The 15,150-nt window shown below is 46.4% G+C and overlaps 1 protein-coding gene across 1 annotated transcript; it reads right to left on the bottom strand.

Annotated features, from left to right (window-relative positions):
• Positions 1 to 216: 216 nt before the first annotated feature.
• LOC137309846 (E3 ubiquitin-protein ligase RNF182-like) lies at positions 217 to 1,042 on the bottom strand. The gene has a single exon (XM_067977860.1). The coding sequence runs from the start codon at positions 958 to 960 to the stop codon at positions 217 to 219; it is 744 nt and encodes a 247-aa protein (XP_067833961.1). The 5' UTR covers positions 961 to 1,042.
• Positions 1,043 to 15,150: the final 14,108 nt, after the last annotated feature.

The raw sequence follows: 15,150 nt of genomic DNA, 5'->3' as shown, positions 1-15,150 counted from the left end.
TCTTAAATTCTCATGATCGAGCTTCGAGTTGATTGGAAGAGGAAACTGCAGTTTGTGAAGATAACCAAATATGGCCCCCTTGACATTTGTTTTGTTTGAACTTTGGTTAAATTGTGTGTTTAACATAACTCTAGTCTTCTGCCGTGTTGGGAGTTACATCTCAGCTATATGGCCACAGTATCAAACTGTGTTCTGAATCCCGCATAATGTTTGATATCATCTGGACAAACAGTCCAAGGTTTCATGGCACACACATTGACAAAAGCCGTAGACTACACAGAGGGCCAGGCTTGAAGGGACGAGACTGACAAAGATTATTCCAAGGGTGATGTTCTGAATCACCAGCAGGTAGATACCCAGGGGTACAGAGCTGAAGTAAAAGAGTCCCAGAATCCAGGTGAGAAAGTGGGGAAGGCCCTTCCATAGACACGGCCTGCACTTGGCTGTCGCCCGCTGACAGGATACTGATGTCAACGAGTCCACGCTGGAGGGTCGATAGTAGCCGATGATTGGTAACGTGCTGGTGTTGTTGGTCGGGGAAGAATCTCTCTGGAGCTCCATCAGGGTGATGACCAGACAGTTTGAGGAGTTGCTGGATGGTTCATTGAAGTTTGTGAGATTGGCAGGTGTCAACGCCAGCTCAGAGGGAGATCGATTCTTGGCCTTCTCTCGATGGCTGAGGATTGCCATAATGCTGGGGTCATCCTGCACTTGGCAGATCTCTTGTGGCGCACTCGTCTCCTGCCTGCAGAACGGGCAACTGATGATGTGGGGAGAGGAATCTCTTAGGTTGGCAACCTTCTGGAGACACTTGGCACAAATGCAGTGCAGGCAGTTTAACACCTTGGGCCTTCGGGTGCGTGAGTCGTAACGGTTATAGCAGATCTTACACTCCAGCTCGTCTGATGTGTACAGTTGAGGGACACTGCTTCCCGTCTTAGTCATCTGCTGCTCGCTCATTCTAACCAGGAGAGAGGCTGCCCTGTGATCCGGGTCTGGGACACTGACAGCAAATCTTTGGGCACAAAGGGGATTTTAAGAGTGTCTCCTCACTGACTGATTGAGTAACTCGATCCACAGGATATGTCCGACATTCTGAAAAGGAAAACAGACTCCCTGCAAAAAATGGGATCACTTGGTTAGTGTCACAGTTTCCATGGTCACAGCCCTGTTCGCAATGACACAACACCCAGAGTTTGAAAGGCCAGGTTCTACTCAGTGCTGGTTAATTAATGGTCACAGCATCAATGATCACTTTGAGAACCAGACCTTATTTCACCTTCTAGTCATTGCTAAGTACAGTAAAGATCCATCAGTGATTACTGGACAGATCAGTAAGATAACTAGAAATGAAGATGGTTATTCAGCCCCTCCAGCTCATCCTTCCAGAGACACCTACAATTCCCCATCCCCCACCGAACAAACTGCCTTATGAATGACTCCAATGGCTGTATCAAACCCGTGCTGTACCTGCCCTTTAAGTGCTTGATGGGACAGTGTAGAGGGAGCTTTACTCTGTATCTCCAACAAGAGAGACTCTAACCACCTCCCCATGACATTCAATGGCATTATCATCACCGAATCCCCCACCATCAACATCCTGGGTGTCACCATTGACCAGAAACTTAACTGGACCAGCCACATAAATACTGTGGCTACAAAAGCAGGTCAGAGGCTGGGTATTCTGCGGTGAGCGACTCACCTCCTGACTCCCCAAAGCCTTTCCACCATCTACAAGGCACAAGTCAGGAGTGTGATGGAAGACTCTCCACTTGCCTGGATGAGTGCAGCTCCAACAACACTCAAGAAGCTCGACACCATCCAGGACAAAGCAGCCCGCTTGACTGGCACCCCATCCACCACCCTAAACATTCACTCCCTTCACCACCGGTGCACAGTGGCTGCAGTGTGGACCATCCACAGGATGCACTGCAGCAACTCGCCAAGGCTTCTTCGATAGCACCTCCCAAACCCGCAACCTCTACCACCTAGAAGGACAAGGGCAGCAGGCACATGGGAACACCACCTGCACGTTCCCCTCCAAGTCACACACCATCCCGACTTGGAAATGTATCGCCGTTCCTTCATCATCGCTGGGTCAAAATCCTGGAACTGTGGGAGAACCTTCACCACACGGACTGCAGCGGTTCAAGAAGGCGGCTCACCACCACTTTCTCAAGGGCAATTAGGGATGGGCAATAAATGACGGCCTCGCCAGCGACGCCCACATCCCATGAATGAATAAAAAAAAACTAACCCATGCTGTACGATGGGACATTGTAGAGGGAGTTTTAATCTGCAGACATGAACGTTTATGGTGGACAACTGGTTTATCCATTCATCGCCAGATCTGGCTGGACCACATAAAGCACTATCGGGTCCTGCTGCGTTTTGCTAAAACTGCTCACTATTCCAGGATCATCCTGAAATGCAAAGATAACCCCCGGCTTCTCTTCCCCACGACAAACCGTCTTCTTAAACCCCTGTTCCCTGTCCCCTCCACCCTCACCTCCAACAAAAAGTGTGAGGAGCTCTTGGTTTGTCACCAAGATTGAGACCACCTGTTCAGCTGCCTCTGCTGCTTCCCTCCCTTCCCCTACCCCACCGAGCCAAACTTCCCCTACGGTTTCCCCCGCTCTATCCCTGAACTTGCATCTTTCTCTTGTTTCTCTCCTATCTCCCCTCATGCCCTCTCCGAGCTCATCTTGACCATAAGACCCGCCTCCTGCTCCCTCGACCTTATTCCCACCAAACTACTGACCACCCAACTTCCCTTCCTGGACCCCGTGTTAGCTGATATTGTTAACGTTTCCCTCTCCTCAGGTACTGTCCCCCTCCCCATCAAATCTGCCGACATCACCCTCTCCTCAAAAAACCCATCCTTGACTCCTCTGTCCCTCTGTCCTAGAATCATAGAATGGTAACAGCACAGAAGGAGGACATTCGGCCCATCGAGTCTGTGCCGGCTCTTTGGTAAGAGCAATCCAGTTAGTCTCTTTCCCTGTAGCCCTGCAAATTTTTTCCCTTCAAGTATTTATCCAGTTCCCTTTTGAAGGCCTTGATTGAATCTGCCTCCACCACCCCCTCGGGCAGTGCATTCCAGATCCTAACCACTCGCTGTGTGAAAAAGTTTTTCCTCATGTCACCTTTGGTTCTTTTGCCAATCACCTTAAATCTGTTTCTCAACACTTCCGCCAATGGGAACAGTTTCTCTTTATTCACTTTATCTAAACCCTTCATGATTTTGAACACCTCTATCAAATCTCCTCTCAACCTTCTCTGCTCTAAGGAGAACAATCCCAGCTTCTCCAGTCTATCCATGTAACTAAAGTCCCTCATCCCTGGAACCATTCTTGTAAATCTCTCCTGCACCCTCTCTAAGGTCTTCACATCTTTCCTGAAGTGCGGTGCCCAGAACTGGACACAATGCTCCAGTTGTGGCCACCCAGTGTTTTATAAAGGTTCATCATGACTTCCATACTCAACAAACCTACCCTTGACCCCTCAGTCATAGCACCATAGAATCATAGAATGGTTACAGCACAGAAGGAGGCCATTTGGCACATCGAGCCCATGTACTCTGCCTCTATTTATAAACCCCACGATCCCATATGCTTTTTAACTGCTTTCTCAACCTGCCCTGCCACCTTCAACGATTTGTTTACATATACCCCCAGGTCTCTCTGTTCCTGTACCCCCTTTAGAATTGTGCCCTTTAGTTTATATTGCCTCTCCGCATTCTTCCGACTGAAATGCATCTCTTCGTACTTCTCTGCATTAAATTTGATCTGCCATGTGTCCGCCCATTCCTCCAGCCTGTCGATGTCCTCTTCAAGTCTATCACTATCCTCCTCACTGTTTACTACACTTCCAATTTTCGCATCATCTGCAATCTTCTTAATCAAGCCCCCTACATTTAAGTCTAAATCATTGACATATCACAAAAAGCAAGGGACCGAGTACTGAGCCCTGTGGAACCCCACTGGAAACAGCCTTCCAGTCACAAAAACACCCGTCGACCATTACCCTTTGCTTCCTGCCACTGAGCCAATTTTGCATCCAATTTGCCACATCCCCTTGGATCCCATGGGCTTTTACTTTTTTGACCAGTCTGCTATGTGGGACCTTGTCAAAAGCCTCGCTAAAATCCATGTAGACTACATCAAACGCAATACCCTCATCGACCATCCTTGTTACCTGTTCAAAAAATTCAATCAAGTTAGTCAGACACGACCTCCCCTTAACAAGTCCATGCTGACTGACCTTGATTAATCCAATTAATAACTTGAATTGGTTTGTTAACTAGACTAATAAAACTAAATAAACAGGGGAAGCAGCTGACTGGTTGGTAGCTGCTGAGTTTTCTTTAAGGCTTAATTTATTTTTGTTAAGTTTAGTAAACACTCTGATAAATCGAGGTACGGCAGGACAGCTCACACCCATCGAATGCACGGCCTGTGTCATGTGGGAACTTCAGGACGCTTCCCGTGTCCTCGACAGCCACAGGTACAGGAAGTGTCATCAGCTGGAGGAGCTCGAGCTCCGGGTTTCGGTGTCACTGCAGTGTATCCGCGAGGCTGAGAGTTTCGTTGCCAGCACGTTTCAGGAGGTGGTCACCGCACAGATTAAGAGAGTGCAGGCAGGGAGAGACTGGGTGACCACCAGACAGACAGGTAGTGCAGGAGTACCCTGAGGGCATCTCACTCTCTAACCAGTAATCAGTTCTGATTCGAGGATGGTCTGTTGCCTCCCTGGTGCCAGGCTCAAGGATGTCACTGAGTGGCTGCAGAACATTCTGGTGGGGGAGGGTGAACAGCCAGAGGTCGTGGTCCATGTCGGTACCAACGATAAATGTAGAAAGAGGGATGAGGTCCTGCAGGCAGAGTTTAAGGAGTTGGGAAAGAGATTAACAAGCAGGACCTCAAAGGTAGTAATCTCCGGATTACTCCCAATGCCATGCGCTCGTGAGTACAGAAACAGGAGGATAGAGCAGATAGAGTGCAAAAAAGGGCAGAATTGGGTACTAAATATTCCTGGATACAAGTGTTCAGGAAAGATAGGGAAGGAAAGAAAGGAGGAGGGCCAGTATTGATTAAGGAGAATATTGCAGTACTGGAGAGAGAGGATGTCCTGCAGGGGTCAAGGACAGAATCTATTTGGTTAGAGTTAAGAAACAATAGAGGTGCCATTACACTACTGGGTGTATTCTATAGGCCACCAGCTAGTGGGAAGGAGAGAGAGGAGCAAATTTGCAGGGAAAGTACAGAGAGGTGCAAAAGCCATAGAGAGGTGATAATGGGGGACTTCAACTATCCTAATATAGACTGGGATAATAATAATAATATACGGGGTACAGAGGGGAGGAATTTCTGAAGTGTGTTCAGGAGAACTTTCTTGACCAGTACGTTTCTGGCCCAATGAGGAAGGAGGCATTGCTGGATCTGGTTCTGGGGAATGAGGCGGGCCAAGTGGAGCAAGTGTCAGTGGGGGAGCATTTAGGGAACAGCGATCATAGTATCATAAGGTTTAGATTAGCTATGGAAAAGGACATGGACCACTTTAAAGTAAAAATACTTAATTGGAGGAGGGCCAATTTCAATGGGATGAGAACAGATCTGGCCCGGGTAAATTGGAATCAAAGATTGGCAGGGAAAACTGTAATTGAACAGTGGGAGGACTTTAAGGAGGAGATGGTTTGGGTACAGTCCAGGCACATTCCCAGGAGGCAGAAAGGTAGGGCAACTAAAGCCAGAACTCCCTGGATGACAAAAGAGATAGTGTAAGACTACAAATATGGAAAATACTGTAAAAAGACTCTAAAACTGCAAGACATGAAACAGGCTGCGAGATATGAAACAGTTAACCCCAGGTACCAGTCAAAGAGACTCCAGCCCAGGATCAGTTTCAGAGACTCATTTACATCAAACAATGATCCCCATTAACATCGAGACAATGTACAATCAAACTGAGCCTCTGAGCCATGGACAAGAACAGAAGGCCTTTCACACCTAAACGATGCTGTGAGCCAAGGGCCCATCACAGTGAGGAATACCGCATTGTCCTGATACTGTGCAGGTAGTGGGGAGGAGATAAGGAGTTGTCTCTCGACCTCACAGCTCTGCACAACTAAGGAGTTTTGAATCACCGAGATGCCCCGATGAAGAGGTGTGAATGTAAAGCAATCCAACAGATTGATCGCTGAAACCACGGATGAGGCCCAGGTGAGGGTTTGCGTGACTGGAACACTATAAGAAGGTACAACAGCACCATGTGGAGGCTGCAGTAAGATGAAGACGGACGGAGACCAGTCACCTCCAGATCCAGGCCCACGATCAGCATCGGTAACGATCAGCCACGTGGGTGATTGTAAGTTCCAGGCAAACCACTGAGGGGTTCGCACTGCGGAGGCTGCAGTCAAGGGAAGAAGGATGGAAACCGCTCATTTCCAGGTCGAGGTCTACGATCAGCATCGGTAACGACCGGCCACATGGCCGATTGTAAGTTTCAGTCAATCATAGAAGGGTTTGGACTGGGGTTTTGTTGGTCGAATAAACTAACAAGTTTGGGTTGAGCCAAAGCCTGTTTGTCGCGAGCAATTTTGTTCTTGTAATTCCGAGGTCCAAGATCCGGTGTAAGGCGGAAGGGAACGGAACACCTTACAATAGAGAGTGAGGTGAAACGGTAAAAAGGGGCATATGACAGAGGTCAGGTTGATAATACAAGTGAGAATATAGAAAGCTCAGGGGGGAAATGAAAAAGGAAATAAGAGAGGCAAAGAGAGAGTATGAGAATAGACTGGTGGCCAACATAAAAAGGAATCCAAAAGTCTTCTATAGGCATGTAAACAGTAAACGGGTAGTAAGAGGAGGGGTGGGGCCGATCAGGGACCATAAAGGAGATCTACTCATGGAGGCAGAGGGGATGGCCGAGGTACGAAATGAGTACTTTGCATCTGTCTTTGCCAAGGAAAAAGATTCTGCCAGAGTCTCAGTAAAAGAGAAGGTAGTTGAGATACTGGATGGGCTTAAAATTGATAAGGAAGAGGTACTAGAAAGGCTGACTGTACTTAAAGTAGATAAATCACCCAGTCTGGAAGGGATGCATCCTAGGTTGCTGAGGGAAGTAATGGTGGAAATTGTGGAGGTTCTGGCCATAATCTTCCAAACACCCGTAGATACGGGGATGGTGCCAGAGGACTGGAGAATTGCAAATGTTACACCCTTGTTCAAGAAAGGGTGTAAGGATAAACCCAACAACTATAGGCCAGTCAGTTTAACCTCAGTGGTGAGGAACCTTTTAGAAACGATAATTAGTGAGGAGGATAGTGAGAGACTTCAAGAGGATATAGACAGGCTGGTGGAATGGGCGGACACGTGGCAGATGAAATTTAACAACCTTTTAGAAACAGAATTAACAGTCACTTGGACGAGGGTGGATTGATTAGGGAAAGACAGCAAAGATTTGTTAAAGGCAAATCGTGTTTAACTAACTTGATTCAGTTTTTTGATGAGGTAACAGGGAGGGTGTTGATGAGGGCAATGCAGTTGATATGGTGTATATGGACTTTCAAAAGATGTTTGATAAAGTGCCACACGGTAGGCTTATCATCAAGATTATGGCACATGGAATAAAGGGTGCAATAGCAACATGGATACAGTATTGGCTAAAGGACAGGAAACAGAGAGTAGTGGTGAACGGTTGTTTTTCAGACTGGAGGGAGGTGTACAGTGGTGTTCCCCAGGGGTCAGTGCTGGGACCACTGCTTTTCTTGATATATATTAATGACTTGGACTTGGGTGTACAGGGCACAATTTCAAAATTTGCAGATGACACAAAACTTGGAAGGGTAGTGAACAGTGGGGAGGACAGTGATAGACTTCAAGAGGATATAGACAGGCTGGTGTAAGGGTGGACACGTGGCAGATGAAAATTAATGCAGAAAAATGTGAAGTCATACATTTTGGTAGGAAGAACGAGAAGTGGCAATATAAATTAAAGGGCACAACTCTAAAAAGGGGTACAGGAACAGAGCGATCTGGGGGTATATGTACACAAATCATTGAAGGTAGCAAGGCAGGTTGTGAAAGTGGTTAAAAAAGCATATGGGATCCTGGGCTTTATAAATAGAGGCATAGAGCACAAAAGTATGGAAGTCATGATGAACCTTTATAAAACACTGGCTCGGCTTCAATTGGAGTATTGTGTCCAGTTCTGGGCACCGCACTTCAGGAAAGATGTGAAGGCCTTAGAGAGGGTGCAGAAGAGATTTACTAGAATGATTCCAGGGATGAGGGACTTTAGTTACGTGGATAGACTGGAGAAGCTGGGATTGTTCTCCTTGGAACAGAGACGGTTGCGAGGAGATTTGATAGAGGTGTTCAAAATCATGAAGGGTCTAGACAGAGTAGATAGAGAGAAACTGTTCCCATTGGTGGAAGGGTCAAGAACCAGAGGACACAGATTTAAGGTGATTGGCAAACAAACCAAAGGCGACATGAGGAAAAACTTTTTCACACAGCGAGTGGTTAGGATCTGGAATGCACTGCCCGAGGGGGTGGTGGAGGCAGATTCAATCATGGCCTTTAAAAGGGAACTGGATAAGTACTTGAAAGGAAAAAATTTGCAGGGTTACGGGGAAAGGGCGGGAGAGTGGGACCAGCTGGATTGCTCTTGCATGGAGCAGGCACGGACTCGATGGGCCAAATGGCCTCCTTCCGTGCTGTAACCTTTCTATGATTCTATTCTTTGACTCTATGGTTCTAAACTGTGCCTTTCTAAATGATGCTGTCCCTCAGAATTGATTCCAATAATTTGCCCACCACCGAGGTTAGACTGACTGGCCTGCAATTACTTGGTCTATCCTTCGCTCCCTTTTTAAACAACGGTACGTTAGCAGTCCTCCAATCCTCCAGCACCACGCCTGTATCCAGTGAAGTTTGGAAAATGATGGTCAGAGCCTCCGCTATTTCCTCCCTGGCTTCTTTTAACAGCCTGAGATATATTTCATCTGGGCCTGGTGATTTATCTACTTTCAAAGATGCTAATCCTCTTAATACTTCCTCTCTCACTATGTTTATCCCATCCAATATTTCACACTCCTCCTCCTTAACTACAATCTCTGCATCGTCCCCCTCTTTGTGAAGACAGATGCAAAGTATTCATTAAGAACCAAACCCACGTCTGCCGCCTCCACACATAGGTTACCTTTTTGGTCTCTTTCCTTAGTTATCTTCTTGCTCTTTATTAATGAAACATTTTTGGCTTTTCCTTAATTTTCCTTAATTTTACTTGCCAGTATTTTTTTAATGCCGTCTCTCTTATGTGGCTCTTTATCAAATGCCTTTTGAAAGTCCATATCCACCACATCAACTGCATTGTCCTCATCGACCCTCTCTGTTACCTCATCAAAAAACTCTATCAACTAAGTTAAACACGATTTGCCTTTAACAAATCCGTGCTGGCTTTCCTTTATTAATCCACACTTGTCCAAATGACTGTTGATTCTGTCCCGGATTATCATTTCTAAAAGTTTCCCCACCACTGAGGTTAAACTGACTGGCCTGTAGTTGCTGGGTTTATCCTTACACCCTTTTTTGAACAAGGGTGTAACATTTGCAATTCTCCAGTCCTCTGGCATTACCCCCATATCTATGGATGTTTGGAAGATTATGGCCAGTACCTCCGCAATTTCCACCCTTACTTCCCTCAGCAACCTAGGATGCTTCCCATCCGGACTGGGTGATTTATCTACTTTAAGTACAGCTAGCCTTTCTAGTACCTCCTCTTTATCAATTTTACGCCCATCCAGTATCTCAACTACCTCCTGTTTTACTGAGACTCTGGCAGCATCTTCTTCCTTGGTAAAGACAGATGCAAAGTATTCATTTAGTACCTCGGCCAAGCCCTCTGCCTCCATGAGTAGATCTCCTTTTTGGTCCCTCATCGGCCCCACCCCTCCTCTTGCTACCAGTTTACTGTTTACATGCCTATTGAAGATTTTTGGATTCCCTTTTATGTTGGCTGCCGGTCTATCTCATACTCTCTCTTTGCCCCTCTTATTTCCTTTTTCACTTCCCCTCTGAACTTTCTATATTCAGCCTGGTTCTCACTTGTGTTTTCAACCTGATATCTGTCATACGCCCCTTTTTTCCTTCATCTTACTCTCTATCTCTTTCATCATCCAGGGAGCTCTGGCTTTAGTTGCCCTACCTTTCCCCCTCCTGGAAATGTACCTAGACTGTACCCGAACTGTCTCCTCTTTAAAGGCTGTCCATTGTTCTATTACAGTTTTCCCGGCCAATCTTTGATTCCAATTTACCCAGACCAGATCCGTTCTCATCCCATTGAAATTGGCCCTCCTTCAATTAAGTATTTTTACTCTAGATTACTTCTTGTCCTTTTCCTTAACTAATCTAAACCTTATAATACTGTGATCGCTGTTCCCTAAATGTTCCCCACTGACACTTGCTCCACTTGGCCCACCTCATTCCCCAGAACCAGATCCAGCAATGTCTCCTTCCTCAATGGGCCAGAAACGTACTGGTCAAGAAAGTTCAGAAATTCTTCCCTCTCTCTGCCCTTTACACTATTACTATCCCAGTCCATATTAGGATAGATGACGTCCTCCATTATCACTATTTATAGTTCTTGATAAACCAATTGGAGTTCTTTGAGGATGTAACTAGTAGAATAGATAGGGGGGATCCAGTGGATGTGGTGTATTTGGATTTTCAGAAGGCTTTCAATAAGGTCCCACACAGGAGGTTGGTGAACAAAGTTAGAGCACATGGAATTGGTGTAATATACAGACATGGATTGAGAATTGGTTAATAGACAGAAAACAGAGAATAGGAATAAACGGGTCTTTTTCGGGGTGTCAGGCAGTGACTAGTGGGGTACCACAGGGATCAGTGCTTGGACCCCAGCTATTCACAATATATATCAATGATTTGGATGAGGGAACCAAATGTAATATTTCCAAGTTTGCTGATGACACAAAACTAGGTGGGAATGTGAGTTGTGAGGAGGATGCAAAGAGGCTTCAAGGGGATATAGACAGGCTAAGTGAGTGGGCAAATACATGGCAGATGGAATATAATGTAGAAAAATGTGAAGTTATCCACTTTGGCAGGAAAAACAGAAATGCGGAGTATTTTTTAAATGGTGAGAGATTGGGAAATGTTGATGTTCAAAGGGACCTGGGTGTCCTTGTACATGAGTCACTGAAAGCTAACATGCAGGTGCAACAAACAATTGGGAAGGCAAATGGTATGTTGGCCTTTATTACAAGAGGATTTGAGTACAGGAATAAAAATGTCTTACTGCAATTATACAGGGCCTTGGTGAGACCGCATCTGGAGTATTGTGTGCAATTTTGGTCTCCTTACCTAAGAAAGGAGATACTAGCCATAGAGGGAGTGCAACGAAGGTTCACCAGACTGATTCCTGGGATGGCAGGATTGTCGTATGAGGAGAGATTGAGTGGACTAGGCCTGTATTCTCTAGAGTTTAGAGGAATGAGAGGTGATCTCACTGAAACATACAAAATTCTTACAGGGCTCGACAGGGTAGATGTAAGGAGGATGTTTCTCCTGGCTGGGGAATCTAGAACCCGGGGTCACAGTCTCAGAATAAGGGGTAGGCCATTTAGGACTGAGATGAGGAGAAATTTCTTCACTCAGAGGGTGGTGAATCTTTGGAATTCTCAACCCCAGAGGGCTGTGGAGGCTCAGTCATTGAGTACATTCAAAACAGAGAGCGATAGATTTCTAGATATTAAAGGCATCAAGGGATATGGAAATGGTACAGGAAAATGGCGTTGAGGTAGAAGATCAGCCATGATCTCACTGAATGGCGGAGCAGGCTCGAGGGGCCGGATGGCCTACTCCTGCTCTTATTTCTTATGTTCTTATGTTTGCATCTCTCGGTAATTTCTCTGCAAACTACCACCCCATCTCCACCCTCCCGTTTCTCTCCAGAGTCCTTGAACATGTTGTCGCCTCCCAAATCCGTGCCCATCTTTCCCACAACCCCATGCTTGAATCCCTCCAATCAGGTTTCCGCCCCTGCCACAGCCTCTGAAACAGCCCGCATAAAAATCACAAATAACATCCTATGTGACTGTGACGATGGTAAACTCTCCCTCCTCATCCTTCTCCACCTGTCTGCAGCCTTTGACATGGTTGACCACACCAACCTCCTCCAGCGCCTCTCCTCCATCGTCCAGCTGGGTGGGACTGCGCTCGCCTGGTTCCATTATTATCTCTCCGGTATTAGACAGAGAATCTCCTGCAATGGCTTCTCTTCCCGCTCCCACACCGTTACCTCTGGAGTCCCCCGAGGATCTATCTTTGGCCCCCTCCTATCTCTCATCTACATGCTGCCCCTCGGTGACATCATCCAAAAATACAACGTCAGATTCCACATGTACGCTGACGACACCCAGCTCTACCTCACCACCACCTCTCTCAACCCCTCTACTGTCTCTCATTTGTCTCACTGCTTGTCTGAAACCCAGTATTGGATGAGCAAAAATTTCCTTCAACTAAATATTGGGAAGACTGAAGCCATTGTCTTTGGTCCCCGCCTCAAACTCCGTTCCCGAGCCACTGACTCCATCTCTCTCCTCGGCCACTCTCTGAGGCTGAACCAGACCGTTCGCAACCTTGGCGTCCTATTTGACCCTGAGATGAGCTTCTGACCCCAGATCCTCTCCATCACCAACACCGTCTACTTCCACCTCCGTAACATCGCCCGTCTCCGCCCCTGCCTCAGCTCATCTGCTGCTGAAACCCTCATCCATACCTGTGTTACCTCCAGACTGGACTATTCCAATGCTCTCCAGGCTGCTCTCCCATCTTCCACCCTCCATAAACTTGAGCTCATCCAAAACTCTGCTGCCTGTATCCTAACTCGCACCAAGTCCCGTTCTCCCATCACCCCTGTGCTCACTGACCTACATCGGCTCCCGGTCCAGGAACACCTCGATTTTAAAATTCTCATCCTTGTTTTTAAATCCCTCCATGGCCCTCGCCCCTCCCTATCTCTGTAACCTCCTCCAATCCTCCAACCCTCCGAGATCTCTACACTCCTCCAATTCTGGCCTCTTGCGCATCCCCGATTTTAATCACTCCACCATTGGCGGCCGTGCCTTCAGCTGCCTAGATCCTAAACTCTGGAATTCCCTCCCTAAACCTCTCTCCCTCTCTACCTCTCTCTCCTCCTGTAATACGCTTCTTAAAACCTACCTCTTTGACCAAGCTTTTGGTTACCTGTCCTAATATCTCCTTATGTGGCTCAGTGTCAAATTTTGTTTGATAATCGCTCCTGTGAAACGCCTTGGGAAGTTTTACTAGAGGCACGAAATAAATACAAGTTGCAGTTATGTTCCTCTGTGTCCCTGTTTCTCACCCTTGCCTTGCTCTCTCTCTCTCTCTCCTGTCTCCTTGTCTCTCACTCTCCTTGTCTCTCTCTCCCCTGTCTCATAAGAACATAAGAAATAGGAGCAGGAGTAGGCCAATCGGCCCCTCGAGCCTGCTCCGCCATTCAATAAGAGCATGGCTGAGCTGATCCTAACCTCAAATCTAAATTCATGTCCAATTTCCTGCCCGCTCCCCGTAACCCCTAATTCCCTTTTCTAGGAAACTGTCGATTTCTGTTTTAAATTTATTTAATGATGTAGCTTCCACAGCTTCCTGGGGCAGCAAATTCCACAGACCTACTACCCTCTGAGTGAAGAAGTTTCTCCTCATCTCAGTTTTGAAAGAGCAGCCCCTTATTCTAAGATTATGCCCCCTAGTTCTAGTTTCACCCATCCTTGGGAACATCCTTACCGCATCCACCCGATCAAGCCCCTTCACAATCTTATATGTTTCAATAAGATCGCCTCTCATTCTTCTGAACTCCAATGAGTAGAGTCCCAATCTACTCAACCTCTCCTCATATGTCCACCCCCTCATCCCCGGGATTAGCCGAGTGAACCTTCTTTGTACTGCCTCGAGAGCAAGTATGTCTTTTCTTAAGTATGGAGACCAAAACTGTATTCAGTATTCCAGGTGCGGTCTCACCAATACCTTATATAACTGCAGCAATACCTCCCTGTTTTTATATTCTATCCCCCTAGCAATAAAAGCCAACATTCCGTTGGCCTTCTTGATCACCTGCTGCACCTGCAAACTAACTTTTCGATTTTCTTGCACGAGGACCCCCAGATCCCTTTGTACTGCAGTACTTTCCAGTTTCTTGCCATTAAGATAATAACTTGCTCTCCGATTTTTCCTGCCAAAGTGCATAACCTCACATTTTCCAATATTGTATTGCATCTGCCAAATCTCCGCCCACTCACCCAGCCTGTCTATATCCCCTTGTAGGTTTTTTATGTCCTCCTCACTCTCTACTTTCCCTCCCATCTTTGTATCATCTGCAAACTTTGATATGTTACACTCGGTCCCCTCCTCCAAATCCTTAATACAGATTGTAAAGAGTTGGGGACCCAGCACCGACCCCTGCGGAACACCACTGGCTACTGGTTGCCAGTCCGAGAATGAACCATTTATCCCAGCTCTCTGCTTCCTGTTAGATAACCAATCCTCCACCCATGCCAGAATATTACCCCCAATCCAGTGATTCTTTATCTTGAGCAATAATCTTTTATGTGGCACCTTGTTGAATGCCTTCTGGAAGTCTAAATACACTACGTCCACTGGTTCCCCTTTATCCACCCTGTACGTTATGTCCTCAAAGAACTCAAGCAAATTTGTCAGACATGACTTCCCCTTCGTAAAGCCATGCTGACTTTGTCCTATTAAATTATGTTTATCCAAATGTTCCATTACTGTCTCCTTAATAATAGACTCCAAAATTTTACCCACCACAGATGTTAAGCTAACTGGTCTATAATTTCCAGCCTTCTGCCTACTACCCTTTTGAAATAAGGGTGTTACATTAGCAGTTTTCCAATCTGCCGGGACCTTTGCCGAGTCCAGAGAATTTTGGAAAATTATTACCAAAGCATCCACAATCCCTACTGCCACTTCCCTCGAGACCCTAGGATGTAAGCCATCAGGTCCAGGGGATTTATCCGCCTTGAGTCCCATTAATTTACTGAGTACCAATTCCTTAGTGATTTTAATCGTATTGAGCTCCTCCCCC

Source organism: Heptranchias perlo, unplaced genomic scaffold (genome assembly GCF_035084215.1).
Source record: "Heptranchias perlo isolate sHepPer1 unplaced genomic scaffold, sHepPer1.hap1 HAP1_SCAFFOLD_184, whole genome shotgun sequence".
NCBI lineage: Eukaryota > Metazoa > Chordata > Chondrichthyes > Hexanchiformes > Hexanchidae > Heptranchias > Heptranchias perlo.
The sequence above is the reverse complement of the archived record's forward strand: the minus strand, read 5'-3'. Positions and strand labels throughout refer to the sequence as shown.

Coding starts and splice junctions, on each gene's coding strand:
- LOC137309846 (XM_067977860.1), bottom strand. CDS start 960: ATGAGCGAGCAGCAGATGACTAAGACGGGAAGCAGTGTCCCTCAACTG.